At 33.7% G+C, this 20,485-nt stretch overlaps 2 protein-coding genes and 1 long non-coding RNA gene across 3 annotated transcripts; 2 read left to right on the top strand and 1 right to left on the bottom strand.

Moving 5' to 3' along the window:
* Positions 1-357: 357 nt before the first annotated feature.
* On the bottom strand, positions 358-1,533 carry LOC133312184 (uncharacterized). Its single transcript, XR_009751646.1, has 3 exons — positions 1,294-1,533; positions 884-935; positions 358-792 (listed from the first exon to the last, which is right to left on the bottom strand). It is a non-coding gene; the product is annotated as an uncharacterized LOC133312184 (long non-coding RNA).
* Positions 1,534-6,140: 4,607 nt separating this feature from the next.
* Positions 6,141-16,248, top strand: LOC133312180 (uncharacterized). The gene is made up of 7 exons (XM_061513336.1): positions 6,141-6,353; positions 11,745-11,814; positions 12,710-13,151; positions 13,198-14,731; positions 14,804-15,279; positions 15,366-15,471; positions 15,562-16,248. The coding sequence occupies exons 1-7, from the start codon at positions 6,141-6,143 to the stop codon at positions 16,246-16,248; spliced, it is 3,528 nt and encodes a 1,175-aa protein (XP_061369320.1).
* A 414-nt stretch (positions 16,249-16,662) lies between these two features.
* LOC133312179 (uncharacterized) lies at positions 16,663-19,368 on the top strand. Its single transcript, XM_061513335.1, has 7 exons — positions 16,663-16,984; positions 17,099-17,340; positions 17,426-17,632; positions 17,719-17,811; positions 17,908-18,009; positions 18,094-18,393; positions 19,261-19,368. Exons 1-7 carry the CDS (start codon positions 16,663-16,665, stop codon positions 19,366-19,368), a joined length of 1,374 nt encoding a protein of 457 aa, XP_061369319.1.
* Positions 19,369-20,485: the final 1,117 nt, after the last annotated feature.

Here is a 20,485-nt window from a genome sequence, read left to right as displayed (position 1 = left end):
TAGGAATCAATTTATACAATTTTGATGTAACTCAGCAAACTCCCTAATTATATATGTGTGTCCTCTCGAAATGCAAAGATACAACTATTATTAAATAGGAATCAATTTATACAATTTTGATGTAACTGAGCAAACACCCTAATTATATGTGTGTGTGTGTGTGTCCTCTCGAAATGCAAAGATACAACTATTATTAAATAGGAATCATATGTACATTTAATCAGAATAAATGCAGAAACAAAAATGCACAAAAAATAAATTCTAACTCCTCTCAAGCTGGATTTAGATCCCGTGAGGTTTGGCCTTGACATCTGTAAAAACTAAAAGTTACATTATTCACAAGCATATTTCAAGACAGATAATGCAAAGAAGTGTGTGATTTAAATAGAGAGATGCTATTTGTTCCAATAGCAAGCCACCAGTCCCTAAAATGCTATTTGTAGCATTTTATGTCTACAATGATTCAAGCTAACTTTTAAAGAATTGATTCTCTCTTTGAATTAAGATTTGAGTTTTTATATGTTGTACCATAGTCGTGTGGTGTCCTATCATTTTTAATAGAAGTTATTTAAAAGTCATGTGATCACTTAATTAAAAGGGTCAAGTGACTTTATATTCTAATATTGACTATTCACGTACTATCTAATATTAAAGATTTTCTCCTCTCATTCTCACAATAAACCACTCCTCCACTTGATATGTTCCCTATATCTTAGGTGGAACTCAAAGAACGTACCAGCTTATATCCATGACTCGCAATAATGCGAAACTCACCTTTAATCATGTAGCTACCTGCAAAAACACTCACTTCATTAAACATACAGCAAAGAAAAGCCTCATAATCAGTATATATGTAAAGCAGAGTTGTGATTATGATTCTCACCAATGAAAATAGTGCAAAAAGTCCAACACCAATCTAGAAAAGAGGGGACCATCTAAAAATGTAGTGAATAAGAATGTGAACTTATAAGCAAAAGAAATCATACGCAGGGATGGAAACGTAAGTCCTCATACAAAGAAATCAGAAGCCAATTCATTTAAAGGAGAAAATATAAGCAAAAGCTCTCATGTATAAAAATTGAACAATAAGATAATACATAATTCATCAGTGAAAATAACAAGAATCCAATATGTAAAAACATCAAATAAATTGCCATTTTCACATTTCATCAAACATGATGTCCACAATCCATACACAAAACACAATTAGAAATATATCTCTCCAGCTTACGTTTTTTTATATGAAAATTCAAATGCAAAACCTAATGCCAAATCGGAAACACAATCAATCACCTTCTACTTCTTCGCCGCTCTCAGCGTCTTTGCCGTTGGGTTCCCATTCCGAAAGACCCGCTTCAGTTTCATTGAAACCTTCTTCTTCTTCGTCTTCGACGGTGACAGTGTTGTCTTCTTCTTGCTGAGCCCAATCCAAAGTTTGGGCCACGAACGTGAGAATGGGAGAACGATGGGTTCTTGCGGTTAGAGAGAGAAGATGAAGCTAAGGAATGAGGCAAGGGAGCTAAGAAAAATAGGTGTTTGGTTTTGGGGTAGAAGAGTGAGTAGTATGAAGAGAGCCATTGAAGTTGTAGCGGTCAAATAAAACGATTTTTTTTAATACTTATGAAGTTACAAAAATATTTAAAATTACAAAAATATTATGGCAGTTAAAACCTCCCACAAATTACATAATTTGACTAAAATAAAAATATGATGTGGCGTGCAATACGAGTGCCACAATCTGTATATTTTTTTGGAGGGTTTAATGACCTCCAATAAATAACCTCCACAAATATCACAATTTTTTGTAGTGTGATTAATAAATATATTAATTTTAAAGTTCAATTAATTATTCTATACTCCATAATTAATTACTAATCAAGAAATACTAAAATTAAATACTAATTACTAAAAAATAATTAAATAAACACAAACATTGTGGTAAAAAGACTTTGTCACATTTATTTGTCAACCCTAAAACACGCTAATTTTATTTAATTCGGTTATTTTAATTATTGCATAATCTAAATTTTAGTAAATACAAAATCTAACAAAATTAAAATAATTCTTTTCTAACCTAGATGCCAAGACTATAAATAATATCAAACAATTAATATTATTAAATTATACATTAATAAAAAGTACTACACCTAATAACATTAACATACATATTATATAAGTCAATGTTCAAAGTTAACACCAATTATTTTTCAATCCTACAAATAAATTATTTTTTTTAATTCAATATTATTATTTATTGCATAATTAACAACTTATTAACTACATAAATAGACACATTAACATATAAAAATATAACCTGACTAAATCCTATTAATAAATAATGCATATAAAATAATTTTTTAAATAGATTAATTAAACTATAAAATATTTAACTACTTAAATTAACATGCAATTACTAAACTATTAATATTAGAATAATTCAAATAATAAAATAAATAATATGTCATCTAACCTAATGTGTCATAACATTAATCATAAAAATTATCTTACCCTAAAACCTATAAATAAATAACGCATATAAAACAATTTATTACATACATTAATTAAACAATATGTTATTTAACTACTAACATTACAATGTAATTACTAAACTACTAATATTAAACTAATTAAAATAATAAAACAATTAAATTAAATAGATTAATTAAACTATAAAATATTTAACTACTTAAATTAACATGCAATTACTAAACTATTAATATTAGAATAATTCAAATAATAAAATAAATAATATGTCATCTAACCTAATGTGTCATAACATTAATCATCACAATTATCTTCTTCTAAAACCTATAAATGAATAACGCATATAAAACAATTTATTACATACATTAATTAAACAATATGTTATTTAACTACTAACATTAAAATGTAATTACTAAACTACTAATATTAAACTAATTAAAATAATAAAACAATTAAAATGTCATCTACCCTAATATTTTATGTTACATATAATATATTAAACAACAACTAATTAACAATAAACAAAAAATAAAAATTAATCAAATGATACATCACTAACCTCAAATGAAGACTCAAGACCAAATGTGAGAGCAAGGAAATTAAGAGAGAGAGAGAGAGAGAGAATTAAGAGAGAGAGGGAGAGAGAGACGTATGAAAGGGAGAGGGGGGGTGTTTATATAGGGTGAAAATGTAGCCGTTGGGCGTAGTCGTTGAGCGCAGGTCGCCTGCGTGGGCAGCTATCTCGCTCATGCACGCCACGCGGCCTGGCTGGTCAGGCATTAATTGCAACAGAGGTCGCCTGCGTCAGTCGCGACCTCTCTTGCATGCACGCCACGTGGCCTGGCTGGTCAGGCATTAATTGCAACAGAGGTCGCCTGCGTCAGTCGCGAACTCTGACACCACCATGAAGCTGACAGCTCAGCATTACGAGGTCGCTACTACTCCTAGCGAACTAGCCCGCGTGGTAGTTTGGGAAAAAAGTTCAGGTGCGTGACATCTAGATAAATAAGAGTGGGAACAGTGGCACAATGGTCACTGTTCCAAAAGAAGACGACTTTGGATTTGGTAATGACCATGATCCCTCTAACAGAGTTACGCTCTTACTTAGAGAACCTAAAACGTTTCTAGCACGCTTACCAATAGCGAAACGTTTCCATATCACACTAGTTTAAACTCAAACTTTGAAGGCTGTGGATGAAGTATAATGAAAAAAGAATAGGACTTAGTTACAGAGTGATTTATCCAATTAAGCCCAAAATATTTCCATATATATATATACCAACATGAGCAAAACACTAACTACAAAATGGATTTTCTAAGTCACTAGAATTAGCTTAATAGTAAAGCTTAATAGTGAGGGATGTGAGTAATTACATAATAGGTTGTATGTTTAATTTCTCTATGTATAAAAAAAAACAGATTTTCTAATTATCGCGTGAATAATATCCCACTTCCTTGTCAAGTATAAACAAAAAAAAAAATTGACTTGCACTGGCACCCATGACCCAAAGAAAATGGTTGGAGACCATTACACGGCATTATGATGCTGTAATATAAATTTTAGATTTCATGCCATTATGCCTTTGAGTAAAATTTGCATCTTCAATTTGTAAATCCATGTTAGCTAGGGATGCCGCTATTAGTACCCTAGCTGGCTAGTAGTTACTAGAATTTCTTTTTTCTCCATATTCCTTTCAAACTACATCATAGACATGATAACTATATATGCGCGTCATTGTGTTTACGTAAGTAAGAGAGTTAAGATTTGGAGAGGATAGAAGAAATCTTGTGTTTAATACAAATAGCTAGTTCGAGGGATTAATCAGTTAGCTAAAGTGGTATGCACGCGGCACTTTTTCTAAGATGTTTGAAGGGAGAAAGCTAGAGAATAATGTTGAAGAATCGGATATACTAGTCCGGTGTAGTCCCCGTCGAAAGACTATTTTTTTTAATAGAAGTGAGAATTGAATACATTACCTAATACAACCTACTCAAATCTTTTACTACTGGATCAATTCTAGTAGCTTAATGACTTTCTGTTTTAATGCAGTCATATTTGACAGAATTTTATTATTATTATTATTATTATTATTATTATTATTATAAGTGAGATTTATGATAAGAAAACAATCTATATCTATTCATGTCATCCAATAGAGAAAAAAAAAATTAACTAGTAAAGCTAATACCAAAAAAAAAAAAAATAGTTCACTATAATTCATTTGGATTTGGTAACCTACTGATAAACAAGGGAAGCATGAATAATAACTATGAAATTTTTCTAGTAACAACTAGAAATCTATTAAGTTAAAATGCAAAACTGAAGCCCCGTTGTGCGAACGTGGTATATGGAATCAACAAAAGAATTATACTTTCCTCCACAACTTAAAAATGAAAAGGAATTATTCAAAGTTAAAAAGAAAATAAGAGATAGAGAGAGAAGAGAAGGAATAAGATTCACCGTCCCACTTCCAATATTATTTTTTCTTTTTCTGCCTTTAAGACTGCTTTAAGCCTGAATAAAACCCAGAAGATCATGATGTGCTTGACGAGAACCTTCACTTCCTATCCAACTTTCCGACATTGTTGAACATATTCCGTTCATTAATCAAGACTAGTAATTAAATAAGAAGAAGCCCAAATTATGATCTCTATGATGATTGATGATGATCATATAAGCTTTTAATCCATAAAAATATAATATTATATTATTAGTGTGATATTCATAATTTAAACTTTTGGATTAAATTAATTTTTTATATCATATTTTATTAATAAATAAATGAATCTTGTCAAATTTTTTAAAAATATAAGTGAGCTTTGAATTGTTTCTTTATGAAAAAATATTGTAGGTCCCACCGCACATATAAGTGGTTGGGTTGAATTGATTTTTTACATGGTATGAGAGCTTCATTAACCACAAAATTACGAGTTCAATCCTTATCGCCCCGGCCACTTTATAGTGAAATTAAAATAAGCACAAGGTAAATCAAAAGTTGAGCCTTTATAATATTCACGCTGTTATGGACTCATATAAGGGGTCCATTAAGTGATAAGCCCAACAAGGGGCAATTCAAGATATGAATTGATATTAATAAGGGATAGATATCCATCAATGGTACTAATCTTAATACGACAGCATGGCAAGCAGGCTTGAGCCCTTACCTGATGCACCAAAGGCCCATCCACACTACCCGCAGGTAACCTCTATAAATACAAGGTAATACGCTCTCTTTCTTACTGTTATACTGTCACTGTGCGCATACACACCCCATTGGCTAACGCCATCATAGTATTTTGTGCACAGTGATCTGCTTGACTCAAGGATATCTCATTCATAGATACCTTGAAGAGGACACTAGATCCAAGAGAAACATACCAGCCTTTTGGGCTGGACATCTCTGTCCGAAAGACAGAACACACGCTTTAAATGATTAAATCATTAAAAATATAAACCATTAAAAAGACTTTCACACCCAACACTTTTGATGAAATGATTCTTTACGTATGCTAAATTAAGAACCACTTTCGTATCTATATAAAAGGGGTTTCGGCTCTTGTTTCAAAGCAAGAAACAAGATAACACACACACACACACAAAAAGCATCAGTTTACCATATAAACTAGTTTCTCTTGTACTGTTTTATTTAGAATCTATGGCACCTCCTACGGACATCAGAGAGATCGGTTCAGAAGGCTTTTATCTGATAGAAAAAGTTTTTAGTGCGCCTGCTCCACGAAGGCCCATAGTCAATGGGGTATTCCCTGCAAGACAAGGACGTTGGGTAGCTCAACTTCCAAACGATGAGATGGAAGAGCCAGCCATGAATAGCAGAGAGGTAGCTGCTCGTTATGGTGGAATAATGATTGTGAGTTACCCCATGGGAAACCCACAAACTCGTGTGGGTAGATCATTTAAACCTCAAGCATTTTGATTTAGATATTATTATCAGTGTTTAGCTTTAAGTGTGTCTTATAATGGCCACTCTTGTATAATAAGTATATATTATCAGTATGTAGGAAGCAACTTGGAGACCTACAAAATATATTAAGGTGTTCTGTGTTTGTTTTATCTCATGTAATATCCTTTATCCTTAACTGGAAAGTTATAGGGAAACTGTAATGTCTACTATTATTTGGAGTTCTCTTTTTTGTTGTTTTCTAATGCTCATTGTCTGTGTAAATCAACTATATATTAAACCCTTGGCTTTGTCTGAATATGAACTTAAAATTCATTGGAGTTCACTTAAGTCAAATTACTCTTCTATTAGCGTTAACTACGTACTCAAGTTTGAGTTGGCATGCAACTTCTTAGTCAAGTAATCTTTTAAAGTACATGATGAGCCATCTTATACTAAATACTATAATACAAGATTAAAAAGTGAAAGCGCACTCCATTTCTAATCCTTCGAGATCTCTTAGACATCACTTTGGTAGTAAAAAATTTCCTGAATCATAAAGTATCTAATTAAAAAGAAAAAAAAAACACAACAATCACTACAAGAAAAGTGGCATTTGCCGTCGGATAAATTTAGGCGGTTAACAGTGGACCGCCTCAGAAGAAACTTTTCAGGCGGTTCTTTGGGCGGTTAAGAAGGCCGACGACTTTTGGGATCACAAACCGTCGGTCATGGTGGCGTTTTATCATAACCGCCTTTGTTCAAATGTATTCCGAGGCGGAATTTCTGGCGTTTGGGCTTGACCGACCTAAAATTTCAAGAAACGTAGGCGGTTGCGACGTCGGATTGGGGAATAGTCGTCGGAGGCGGTTTCAGTAAACAGAGGCGGGTGAATTAGATAAAGCTGAAATAACCGTGCACGGCAGATGAAGATGAAAGGTAAAAACCGTGAAATAATCGTGAGCAGCCGTGTGTTATGGAACGAACAAGAGGTGACAAAAGAAACCGTACGGTAATAACGAATTAGAGGTCCACTCATGAAAATAGGCGATGCAGTTCATGTAGCGGTGAAGTGTGAGAGTGTGACGAAGTGGGTATGGGTTAGATTTTGGTGAGAAGTGAGGTTGATTTTGGTGAGAAGTGGGTATGCAGTTCAACGTACTTTGTGATTTGGGGAAAACAGAGATAATAGGTTAGCTTGGATAAGGAGGTAGATATTTGTGAGTTGCTGCAATGAATTTCCAACCAATAACGTACTTTTATTTTTTTCCAGTTCAACGTTCCCTTTTTTGTTATTTTATTTTAAATTTTTTTATACTTTAAATTTCAAACTTTAAATTTATTCAAAATATATTATTGTAGGACAACGGTAAAAAATGGCAACTGCACTGCCACGCGGATAAAAAATAATTAATCAATGATGTATAGAATTATGTTGATGCAAAATTTGTTTCCCTCAACAATTGGCCATGTTTAAAAGTTGTTTATGAAAAAAAGGCTCATAATGGAAAAGTCACAAGTTTTACACTGAATAAAAAAATATAAATTGATGCATAACAAAAAAAATAAATATATATATATATAAATTGATGAGAGAAAATTTATTTGTTTACGAGAGTCCCTCTCTATGCTTAGTTTAAGTATTTAAAAATAGTTATGTCATATTTGTATTGGAAAAAATATATACATAACACTATTGATGATTGCGAGAGACCATTCCATATGCACCATTGAGGTCTCAGTATGCTCTATTTTTGTATAACTGTAGTTATACGGGACCGAGTATTTTAATACAGTCAACCAACATTCCATTATAATCTTAGTAGGAGGTAAACGAGCGAAGTTCCCTGGGCACTGGCGTGGATAAGTAGTTGTTGGCTCGACTGATTATATATATAAATATAATTTTATATTTAAAATAAAAGCCATTTATTATATAAATAAATTATTATTAAAAAACATCATTGCCTTTGAGAGTTGTCCATCCCTTACCTCTTTCATGCCTTGAGTATTTGTTTTTCTCACTTTATGTATTAAATTTGTATTTGGCACTGTATGATTTTTTTTAGTTGGCTCTGCCACTGTTCATCTGACGTTGAGTACCGAATATGTCATATTTATTTCCCCGTAAATAGAATACCAAATAATACTGGCTTGTAATGGAATCATGTAAATTGTCTATATACTGAATGAGTGATCCACGTGCATTAGATATTAATATACAAAAATCGTAGTTTGAGTAAATAAACCCTAAACCCATAGTTCGACAAAAATTATACATTACACCATTGATGATTGCGAGAGACCATTCCATATGCACCATTGAGTGATGTTTGTGCCCTAACTTTTTATAACTGTAGTTATACGGGACCGAGTATCTTAAATACAGTCAACCAACAACAAGAACTTTATGAACAGAAGAGTAAATTGACGCCAAAGTGCGTTCATCTGCAGTGGCGAAGCCCCGTTGAGGTCAGCGAGCACCTTAGCACTGGCTCGGTGTTCAAAAATCAACAACATTCCATTATAATCTTAGTAGGAGGTAAACGAGCGAAGTTCCCTGGGCACTGGCGTGGATAAGTAGTTGTTGGCTCGACTGATTATATATATAAATCTAATTTTATATTTGGAATAAAAGCCATTTATTATATAAATAAATTATTATTAAAAAACATCATTGCCTTTGAGAGTTGTCCATCCCTTACCTCTTCGATGCCTTGAGTATTTATTTTTCTCACTTTATGTATTAAATTTGTATTTGGCACTGTATGATTTTTTTAGTTAGCTCTGCCACTGTTCATCTGACGTTGAGTACCGAAATATGTCATATTTATTTCCCCGTAAATAGAATACCAAATAATACTGGCTTGTAATGGAATCATGTAAATTGTCTATATACTGAATGAGTGATCCACGTGCATTAGATATTAATATACAAAAATCGTAGTTTGAGTAAATAAACCCTAAACCCATAGTTCGACAAAAATTATACATTACACCATTGATGATTGCGAGAGACCATTCCATATGCACCATTGAGTGATGTTTGTGCCCTAACTTTTTATAACTGTAGTTATACGGGACCGAGTATCTTAACTACAGTCAACCAACAACAAGAACTTTATGAACAGAAGAGTAAATTGACGCCAAAGTGCGTTCATCTACAGTGGCGAAGCCACGTTGAGGTCAGCTAGAGAGCACCTTAGCACTGGCTCGGTGTTCAAAAATCAACAACATTCCATTATAATCTTAGTAGGAGGTAAACGAGCGAAGTTCCCTGGGCACTGGCGTGGATAAGTAGTTGTTGGCTCGACTGATTATATATAAATATAATTTTATATTTGAAATAAAAGCCATTTATTATATAAATAAATTATTAATGAAATTCTTAACATCATTGCCTTTGAAAGTTGTCCATCCCTTACCTCTTTGATGCCTTGAGTATTTATTTTTCTCACTTTATGTATTAAATATTTATTTGGAACTGTATGATTTTTTTAGTTATCTCTGCCACTGTTCATCTGATGTTGAGTACCGAATATATCATATTTATTTCCCCGTGAATATAATACCAAATAATACTGGCTTGTAATGGAATCATGTAATTGTCTACATCCTGAATGAGCGTGAAAACATCGATTGAATGAGACATACTAAAATCATATTTTATAATTTATATTAAAAAATTATAAACATACTTAAATATCTAAAAAAATGATAATTTTTTTAAATATTTTAATACAAAAACAATAAATCACATACTATTATCTAATAAAGAATAAAAAAATATAATGATCGTGATGCGGGACTTTAGGTTCTGAAAATGACATTTGTAACAAAAATATTTGCAGGTTTTTTTTTTGGTAAACAATATTTGCAGGTTTTGATTAAAGAATAAAAATCACAATTAAAATGTATAATATGAAAAATATTTCCCGGTTTTATTTTATTTAAAAAATATACATTATGAAAACAAAAAAAGTAAAAATAAAATTATTGATTTAAGGTTTATAAAAACTAAAATGTATAATATCACTACTGGATTGACTATAAAATCACGTCGGCATAATTATGAAAACAAAAAAATAAAATTAATTAAAAAAATAAGATATATTTAATATTAATATATAACTGCTTACCAAAAATAAATATTAATATATAACTTATTTATTAATTTCCATTATATTTAATTATGTACTTGTATATAATGTAAAAAATACTCCAATGTGACTAAAATTGGTGATTATTTATTTTGACGAAGCGGACAATTTCCCTCCTAAGTGAATTTTTTTCCCTCTTACTAACTTTTATGCAACTTCCACATTTCCCTCCTATGTGAAAGACACTTTACTCTGACTAACTTATACACAATTGACTCCACACTTAGCAATTTTTTATGCGTGTCTAACTGGAACCCTAGACTCCAATTGGAGGCAAACTTTGCAATATCCCTCTTGGAGATTAAGACCCCAATTTCTTAATCTCTCCCAAAGTTCCCTCATAGCCCTAAGCTCTCATTCACAGTGTCTCTTTCTCTGTGTGCCCCAATCTTCTTTTCAACCTAGTTCGGCGAAGGGTTCGAAGGTACCGTCTCTGCTTATCTGTCTCTCATTCTCCGTCTCTCATTATCGTTTATTTTGACTCTCAAAATATTTATTGTGGATTTTTTGTTCGTGTAAGGGTTTGAAGTTTGGCGAAGGGATTGTGTTTCGACCCAAACTATTGTGCAGCTTGAATGTTGGAAGGGTTCTTCAGTCGAGGTTTAAACTGGTGCGTAATCTATTTTCCTTCAATGTAAAGCGTTTGACATGTTGTTCGTTGCTTAATGTCCATTTCATGTGCATGTTCGTTTGCTCGTCAATTGGTATAATTTTTATGTTTTCCTGCATCCTTGATTTCTTTCTGAATTATAGTATTTTTCTGAATACAACTCTGAACTCAGCTCTGACTCAAACAATTTGGGGGTAATCTGAAGGTTTGTTCACTTGCTCGTTGTTTTTCCTTCAAATGTAAGACGCACCTGTTATTCAGGTTGTACACAAATATGTGTACAATATTTTTTGTTTGGTAGGCCTGCCGGCACACCACATATTTTCTTGAACCACTTTGAAATGCAAGTAAATGTACTCATCTATCTAATCAATTGAAAAAATGAAGGTTGGGTCTGTCGGGTTTATTATAAACTCTATATTTGAAAATGAACTTTACAAAATATAAATATATGCATGTTACAAAATTTAATAATTTACGTGATAGAATTTGCCATAGATTAAAATTTATAAAAATACAGCTCTTCAAACCAATTTACTCTCTTAGATCTACAAATTTATCATTTGATGACATTATTGTGTGTTTTTACAGGAAAAGGAAAGCTTCTTGAGGGGTGTTTGGTTTCTCTGGGAATTATTGTTATTTACTTATCTACCTGAAGGTAACTCAGTTTTGTATGCCCTGTCTACAGTTTTTAAAATAAAGACCTTGGTTTGTTTGCATAATGCCAAATGCGAAACTTTTTGACTGAGTGACTGCAAATTAAGAAGGGTTGAAATTTATCAAGCGAGTGTTTTTTTTGGTGTATCAGTTGTGTCATATATTTGTTAAAAAAAAGTAAAAATTTGAGATTTGAGAGGAAGTACTTAAAAAAAATATGGAAAAAAAAACAGATTTGTCGTATACTCTAAATGATTTTTTTAAGAACAATATATCATTTTTTTTAAGTATATGACTTCAGTTTATTGCTATTATAAATATTTTAATTTAAATCTGCCTAAAAATAATTCAGCTAAAGGCTCATTCATTTTGTTGCAGTTCTATACTACTCTTGTGAAATATCTTCTTCAGTCAACCACAGGAACATAAAGAAGAATTGTCTGGTATGTCTTTTGTTCACTGTAAAATATTAAATTCTATGCTTCGATGTTTGTCATGATTGTGTAAATGTTGCGTAAATATTGATATGTTTATATCAATGATGTAATTATAACAGTGGAAGAATTTTTATTTTCTTTTTCCCGTGTGTTGGATAACACCCATATTTGTTTGGCAGCATAAGGTTGCATTATGTTAGCATCATAATGGTGCATTAGGTTAGGCTTCATAACCACATGACCAATGCCTTTACCACAACCCAAATTACACACCTTGATTGTAAGAACTGCCCAGTAGCCCAAACTCAAACCAGAAACCCTCACCCTAAGACACGAACATAAAATGAAATGGCCTTGCCTTAAACCTTAACTCATAAAATCATATTGTGTGACCATATACCGAAATTCGGAATTGGTTTTATACAGCCTCATTTTACAATAAAATATGGTTGTTTTCAGTGTGGATGGATAAATCATGGATTGCACAACCACGAAACACTGTTGAATATCAACAAGGCGTTCAAGGTTTTATTGATTTTGCGGTCAGACACAGCTCTGCTGAGGGTTTGATATTATGCCCTTGTTCACGCTGTGGTTTTAGAAAGTGGCAGCCAAAGGAAACAGTGTATGACCACTTATTATGCACAAAATTTCCAGAAGGTTACACTTTTTGGGTTTTTCACGGAGAGTCACGAATTGGAGAAAGCAGTAATGCCAGTGAGAATGGATTACATGGAGTGGAAGACAACGTAGTCCATGAGGATCCAATACGCAACATGGTAAATGATGCTTTTGGGGTGGATGAGCAGCATAACGATGTAGATACGACCAATAATGGACATGAAGAAAATTATGGAGCAAACGAATTTTACGAACTACTCAAAGATGGTGAACAACCATTGTATGAAGGGAGTAAGAAATATTCAAAGCTTTCTTTCATTGTGAAGTTATATCATATCAAGTGTAATACTGGAGCTAATACACGATGCATTTGATCATGCACAAATTCCATCTTCATTTTATGAGGCAAAGAAAACTATTACGAAGTTGGGATTGGATTACCAGAAGATACATGCTTGTCCACGTAATTGTATGTTGTATTGGGGTGAGGAAAATGTAGACAGACAATTTTGCAAGGTTTGTACCTTATCTAGATGGAAACCTTGTACCAAAGGAGGTGAACCACAACATGGAAATAACAAGCGTAAAGTGGCTGCCAAAGTTGTACGTTATTTTCCACTTAAACCACGCTTGCAAAGATTGTTCTTGTCTACAAAGACCGCTGAAGACATGAAATGGCATGCTACGGATGGTCATAATGATGGTTTCATGAGGCATCCCAGAGATTCAGAAGCGTGGAAGAATTTTAATTCATTACACACAACATTTGCAGCAGACCCACGCAATGTTCGACTTGGTTTGGCTACCGATGGTTTCAATCCATTCGGTCATATGAGTTCCAGTTACAGTGTTTGGCCAGTTATTCTAATGCCATACAATACGCCTCCATGGTTGTGTATGAAGTCCACATCCTTTATTATTTCAACGATTATACCTGGCAAAAAAATGCCCGGAAATGATATTGATGTGTACTTACAGCTGTTGATGAAAGAGTTGCTTGAACTGTGGAATGAAGGTATAGATACTTATGATGCTTCGACAGGTGACATGTTTAAGTTACGTGCAGCTTTAATGTGGACAATTAGTGATTTTCCTGGTCTTGGCAATCTATCTGGGTGGAACACACATACTGGGTTAGCATGCCCAGTATGCAACTTTGACTTTGAACCTACTCGTCTTTATCATAGTAAGAAGTGGTGTTTTATGGGCCATCGACGTTTTCTTCAACAAAGACATAGGTTTAGATTGAACAAGGTTCGATTTAACGGTAAACAGGAGCTGCGCAATCCTCCAAGGATATTATCTGGTTGTGAAATCCTTGAACAGGTTCAACATGTGAATGTTACCTTTGGTCGAAAACCTGAAGTTAGCGGAAGAGGGAAAAAGTGTCGAGTTGGTGATCGTGATGCACAAGGCAATGCCCAACAATGGAAAAAGAAGAGCATATTCTTTGACCTTCCATATTGGAGACATAATTTATTGCGCCACAATCTTGACATGATGCATATTGAGAAGAATGTATGCGACAATATCATTTACACATTGCTTAGTGATTCCTCAAAATCAAAAGATCATATCAATGCTCGAAGAGATCTACAAAGAATGGGCTGCAAGCCTGACCTTTGGCCAAATGAGAGTGGAAAATATCCTCTAGCAGTGTATACAATGACCAATCAAGGGAAGAAGGCTTTTCTGAAGACCTTGCGGAATATCTCTGTACCAGATGGTTATGCAAGCAACATATCAAGGTGCATTGATGTTGATTCTATGCGAGTGAGTGGGATGTTGAAAAGTCATGATTGCCATATATTGATGGAACAACTTCTACCATTGGCTACGAGAATATCATTGCCTGATAATGTATGTAGCATTTTAATTGAATTATGCTCATTTTTCAAACAACTATGTGGTAAGGTGTTGAGCGTTACATAGTTGGATAATATAAAACATCAAGTTGTGCTAACCTTATGCCATATGGAAATGTTATTTCCCCCTTCGTTTTTCACTGTCATGATTCATTTGATTGTTCATCTTGCTGATGAAGCTAAGCTTGGAGGTCCCGTTCACTATCGGTGGATGTATCCTATTGAGAGGTATTTGGGACAATTAAAATCATATGTTCGTAATAAGGCGCAACCAGAAGGTTCAATTGCAGAAGGTTACCTTATGCAAGAGATCTTGACATTTTGCTCAAGGTACTTGGACAATATTGAGACTCGGTGGAATCGACCTAGACGTGTTGATGATGCTCATGATGATATACAGCCTCAAACGCGCATAGATGATTTTTTTCCCAAAGTAGGTAAGCCAATTGGTGCATCAATGTTTTTCAATCTCACTAACATGGAAAGATTACAAGCACATAGACATGTGCTCACCAATTGCCCACTTGTTGAAAAATATCTTCAGTAAGTACCTAGGTATTTGAGTAACAATTTATTGTCATTGATTAAGTTATTAGGTTTTTCAGATTTAAAATGATGTTTTTATTTAGGGAATTTAGGACAGATGTTAAGAGGCAACTAAGGAGGACTACTCGAAGTCAAGCAGAGATAGATAAGCGGGTTCATAGAGAGTTTGTAGATTGGTTCTCCAAACGAGTGAGTAATGTAGCACAGATTAGATATACCTTTAGTGTAATAATTTATATAAAATTCTAAACATTATGATTACTACATTTGTCTGTGTAGATTATTTTAGATATCAACAATATTGAGGAATCAGATGTAGCTATCATGCTTTCTCTTGCCAAAGGTCCATTTTACCAAGGTAGAAGGTTTAATGCATATAATGTAAATGGCATTAAGTTTCGGACCTTAGAAAGAGACAATAACCTGAAAACACAAAATAGTGGGGTTTATGGGACGTTTGACACTAGAAGCTACTCAAGTAGTAAGGATGGCCAAATGATATGTGGGGGGGTTCCTTATTATGGGAAATTGATTGACATCATAGAGATTAATTACAATGGTTTATTCACAGTGGCTTTGTTTAAATGTCAATGGGCTGATACCACTACTCAAAGAGGGCTAAAGAAAGATAAATTAGGATTTGCGCAAGTTAACTTTTCAAAACTAATACATACTGGTGAAAAAGATGATGATGAGCCATATATTAAAGCTTCAGAAGCTCAAATGGTGTTTTATGTTGATGATGAGAAAGAAAAAGGTTGGAGCATTCCAGTTCATGTAAAGCCAAGAGACTTGTATGATATGGGTGAAGACTCTATGACATGGACTGGCCAATTTCCATCACAGAACTTGGATCATGTTGATGTGGATGACACAACACCTTTACAATTATCACGACCTTTCACGGATGATGACAATCCAATTCTGCCTGTTAATCTAAACGAGGATGAAGAAATGGAAATATGATAATACTTTGCCTGAATTCAGTAAAAACTTGTTTAGATTACAATTTTTTTGGATATTGTATTGTGCTTAAGATAAAGTGGTGTTTTTTGTTTACATCACTACATCAGTTATTGTGATAAACAGGTTATCAAAGTTATTTGTATGAAAAAATATATGTACATTCTGGTTTAACTAGTTTAATCAGAATGAAACTATGTACATGCTGGATTAAAATAACATGTATAAAATCCCCAGCACATTCTGTTTTGCAGGTATAATATGCCAAAGTTAAAGTAACATGTTGTTTTTCACTCGTATAAATTTTAGAAAACATATTGTCATGTTATATTTGTTGGTGTTACTGATGTATTGGGATTTTTATGTTCTGTATAACAAAATATGTATGCCTGCAAACATATTTCTCTAAGCAGGACAATGGCACGTACAAAGAGGTTCACAAAAAGGACCATCTCGACAAACTCCAATGCTAATGAACTAACAAGCAATGAACAAGAACACAATATAAACTCACAACTACCGACTCAAGAACTGAATAGTCAGCCACATGATATAGTGGTCCACCAACAAGTTCCTTCTGCTCAATCTGCACCTGCACATGCTGCATCTTCAACTGCTCAACCTACACCAGCAGTTGCTCAATCTGAATCAGTTGGGGATCAATCTCAGGACTCTAATCCAAGACTACGAAACCCTTCCCAAAGGACATGCAACAAGTATTGGGTTGTTGATGTGTTAGGTAACTCTGTCTGATGTAGCAGTATTGCATTCTTATATAATGATATACTTGATTAAATATTCTCACTTATATGATATTTTGTATCTTGTTATTGCATTAACAACAATGTGATAGCTGATAATGGAGAGGCTGATGAGGAGAGATTACGTGTGCGGGATCTTTTGGTACTTCCTCCTCATAAGAGAGTAGTTGTTGAATGGAATGAAGACAATCAACCTGTTGGGGAGGCTGCTGGCTTATTCGGTGGGTTTTTGGGACACATTGCATGTAACCCAAACATATTCCCTATAAGTTATGTAAGGTGGCCTGATGTACCTAAGCTCTACAAGGATGATGCTTGGCACAACACTATTAAGGTCAGAATGGTTTTTTGATTTTCAAATAGGTTCCTGTTGTAATTATATTATTATTTATAATTTTCAGCTCACTTTTCTCTTGCAGAAGATATTCGTTATGGATAATGATGACCACTACCATTATTGTATGGGCAACATGGGTAAGAAGTGGAAAGACAATAGGTGGAGGCTAGCCAATGAGATATATGAGAAAGATAAATCTTTTCAGGAAAACCTTGATCTTTACCCTGATGGCATGACAAGAGAACAATGGGCAAGTTTTTTGACATACAAAACAAGTGAGAAGGCAAAGGTAATGAAGGTTGCAAAATAGACTTGTTGGTTGCTGTCACTTGTATTCAAAATTAATATGTTATTTTTTTTTCATTAATCATGCAGAAGTATAGTATCATCAATACTGCAAATAGAGCGAAACAAACAATCCCACATACACTTGGCTCAAAGTTGATAGCAAGGAGGAAAAGGGAGCTGGTATGGTTTTTTTTAAATGTTTAATCTTTTATGATGTGACTATTTTGCTTCTGAAAAAAATTGAAATAATGGGCTTGGTGTCATCCCAATTGTCAGGAAATACAAGAAGGGCGCAAATTTAGCAGGGGTGAGATGTATGCTGTTTCTCACTTGAGAAAAGATGGCAATTTTATCAATGAGGAAGCTAGGCTGAAAAATGTATTAATTTCTCGTAATTTGTTTTTTATATCAATTTCTAGCTTTGAGGTACACTTTGACATGGTTCTCATGCCCTTTATTTAGGATAATTTAACTATAGAGATCGAACAAGCCAATTTCGAAGAGGAGGCTTTTGTACATGTGTTTGGGAAGGAGCACCCAGGTCGAGTTAGAGGCATGGGTTTTGGGGTGGTCCCAAGCCAAATCCGTAGAACATCTACCAGTTCAGCCTCAAGTTCTTCAAGTGGTCCTACACAAGCTGAGTATGATGCCCTGAAAGGAGAATTAGACACTATAAAAGGCAAGATGGTAGAGTTTGATACATTGAAATCGCAAATGGCACTTTTTATGCAAAATTTTGTTGGTCAGTCACCAACTAATCAGGTATATGGCACTTTTTCTGCAAGTTGCATCTTCAGTTTCACTATTTTTTTTTCTGTTTCCTCTGTAAAATCTGTGGTACTAGTGCAAAGCATGAAGGTTGTGATGTGGTTTAAACTTCTTTGGCTATTCTAATATTGTTTTCATTCTTCATGTATTTATCATTTATTGAACTCGGATAGACACTGTGCGTAAAGTTTGATACTCTACTTCTGAATTTACTTTGTGGTACTCATTGGGCTTTATACTCTTGCATATGGTTGCTGACTGTTTCAACTTGAAAAAACTGTTCTATACATGGCTGCATTGCCAATATTGTTATTTTAATTGCAAGATGAATTGCAATTTCTTTTTCGTAAAATCTAAGTTTTCATTGTACTTCATATATGTCAATACACCTGTTATGTACTCCACTGTTGACCTTGTAGTGCAATGAAAATAGTCTGAACTTCATTCATATATACTGATTCATTCAGTTTGCATTAAAAAAATTGGAATGGAATATATGGTTGCTAAGATACATATTGAGTTTGTATTGAGTTTGTATGGTTGTTGGGATAAATATTCAGTTGTCTTGGATTATTAGTGCGTATGGATTATATGGTTGCTCAGTTGCACTCTCTAACTTTGTTAAGTAATTTGTTACTATTTTGTTGTACCTAGTTATGATCATTTACTTCTTATGTCACTGAATACATTTAGCTACAGCCATTAGCTCAAGTGTATATACTCTGGTTCTGTCAATAATAGAAATCTCTCCAATTTCCAACCTCATTTTTTTCTTTTTTTCTTTTTTTTGCATTTTCTCAACCTTTTTCTTCAAATTAACTTATGGATTAATGTATGTTTTCTTTTTTCCTAATATATCAGGTTGCTGACTTGGGCTCTCCTGGAATCAGAAAGTCCTCCCATGCTAGTCATGACCCTTCTGATGGGCCAACTATATCAAATCAAGCACCCCTACCAGCAAAATCCTAATTTCACATTATTTGGAAGTTGTTCATTGAACCACTGTATTTTGGCTATTACAGTGGTTGTACATGGAATATGGTTGTTTTGGAGTTTAACATTGTTAGTTGAATTCTGGTGTTTTTCATGTTAGGCAGTATTAGGCAGTACCTGGGTATTTTTTTTGGATGTTATGCATATTACCTGGGTATATTTTGGATGTAATTGATGACCAGGGTACGTTTTGCATGCAACCTAGGTCTGTTTTGGTTTTGTATATTACTCTTCAATGCAAATATGTATGTCACTGTTTCCAAATTTAAAGAATGAATGATGTTTACTTTTTGCATAAATATCCTCAATGCATGAATGTTAATAAAGCCCTGATTAAAATAATACCAAATTATTTTGATAAGTTATCTATTTTGGTTTGGTATATTAAGTTTTGGTAAATATGTTCCTAATTTAAAGATACAGAACAATGTTTCTAGTGTTTTTGGGGATAAGCCCTCCTTACCTAAAAAAAAAGGTTTGCTTTTTTCATAAATATTATCAATGCATCAATGTTTATAAACCTCTGATTAAAATAATAGGTTTTTTTATTAAAACAAAATATTAATATAATAGGTTTTTTTATTAAAACAAAATAATAATTCAAATTAATTTTAATCTTTTTTTAAAAAAATTAAACGTTTAATTCTGGTGACCGTCCAAATACTCTATCACAAGGCGGTTAACCCACCTCCAGAGTCATATTTTACAAATATCCTAAAACTATGTTGACTGTTGAACAAAACTGACTATATAGAAAGAGGAGGCGGTTAGACTGAACGCCACACCTCATGCCGACTGCATAAACAGCCCAAGGAAGCGTCGAAATATTGACATTTATTGGCGGTTGGTTTTACCGCCTGTAGGTAGTTTTCATCACTTTTTGGAATAACCTGCGACGACCATACCCGACAGAACAACCGCCCTTGTTACGTTCTGGCAGCAGTACCAACGATTTTTCAAAACCGCCTGAGAATGACATCCCGACTGTGGTAACATAGGCGGATGGTCAACCGCCATGTGAGTTAAATGCAGGCGGTTTTGACCGCCTCTGATGGACAAAACAAGCGCCTTTAATTGCACCGTTTGTTGTAGT

This window comes from Gastrolobium bilobum, unplaced genomic scaffold, assembly GCF_033153095.1.
Source record: "Gastrolobium bilobum isolate Gb01-03AN ecotype WA unplaced genomic scaffold, APGP_CSIRO_Gbil_v1 utg16099, whole genome shotgun sequence".
In the NCBI taxonomy this organism is placed as follows: domain Eukaryota; kingdom Viridiplantae; phylum Streptophyta; class Magnoliopsida; order Fabales; family Fabaceae; genus Gastrolobium; species Gastrolobium bilobum.
The sequence above is the reverse complement of the archived record's forward strand: the minus strand, read 5'-3'. Positions and strand labels throughout refer to the sequence as shown.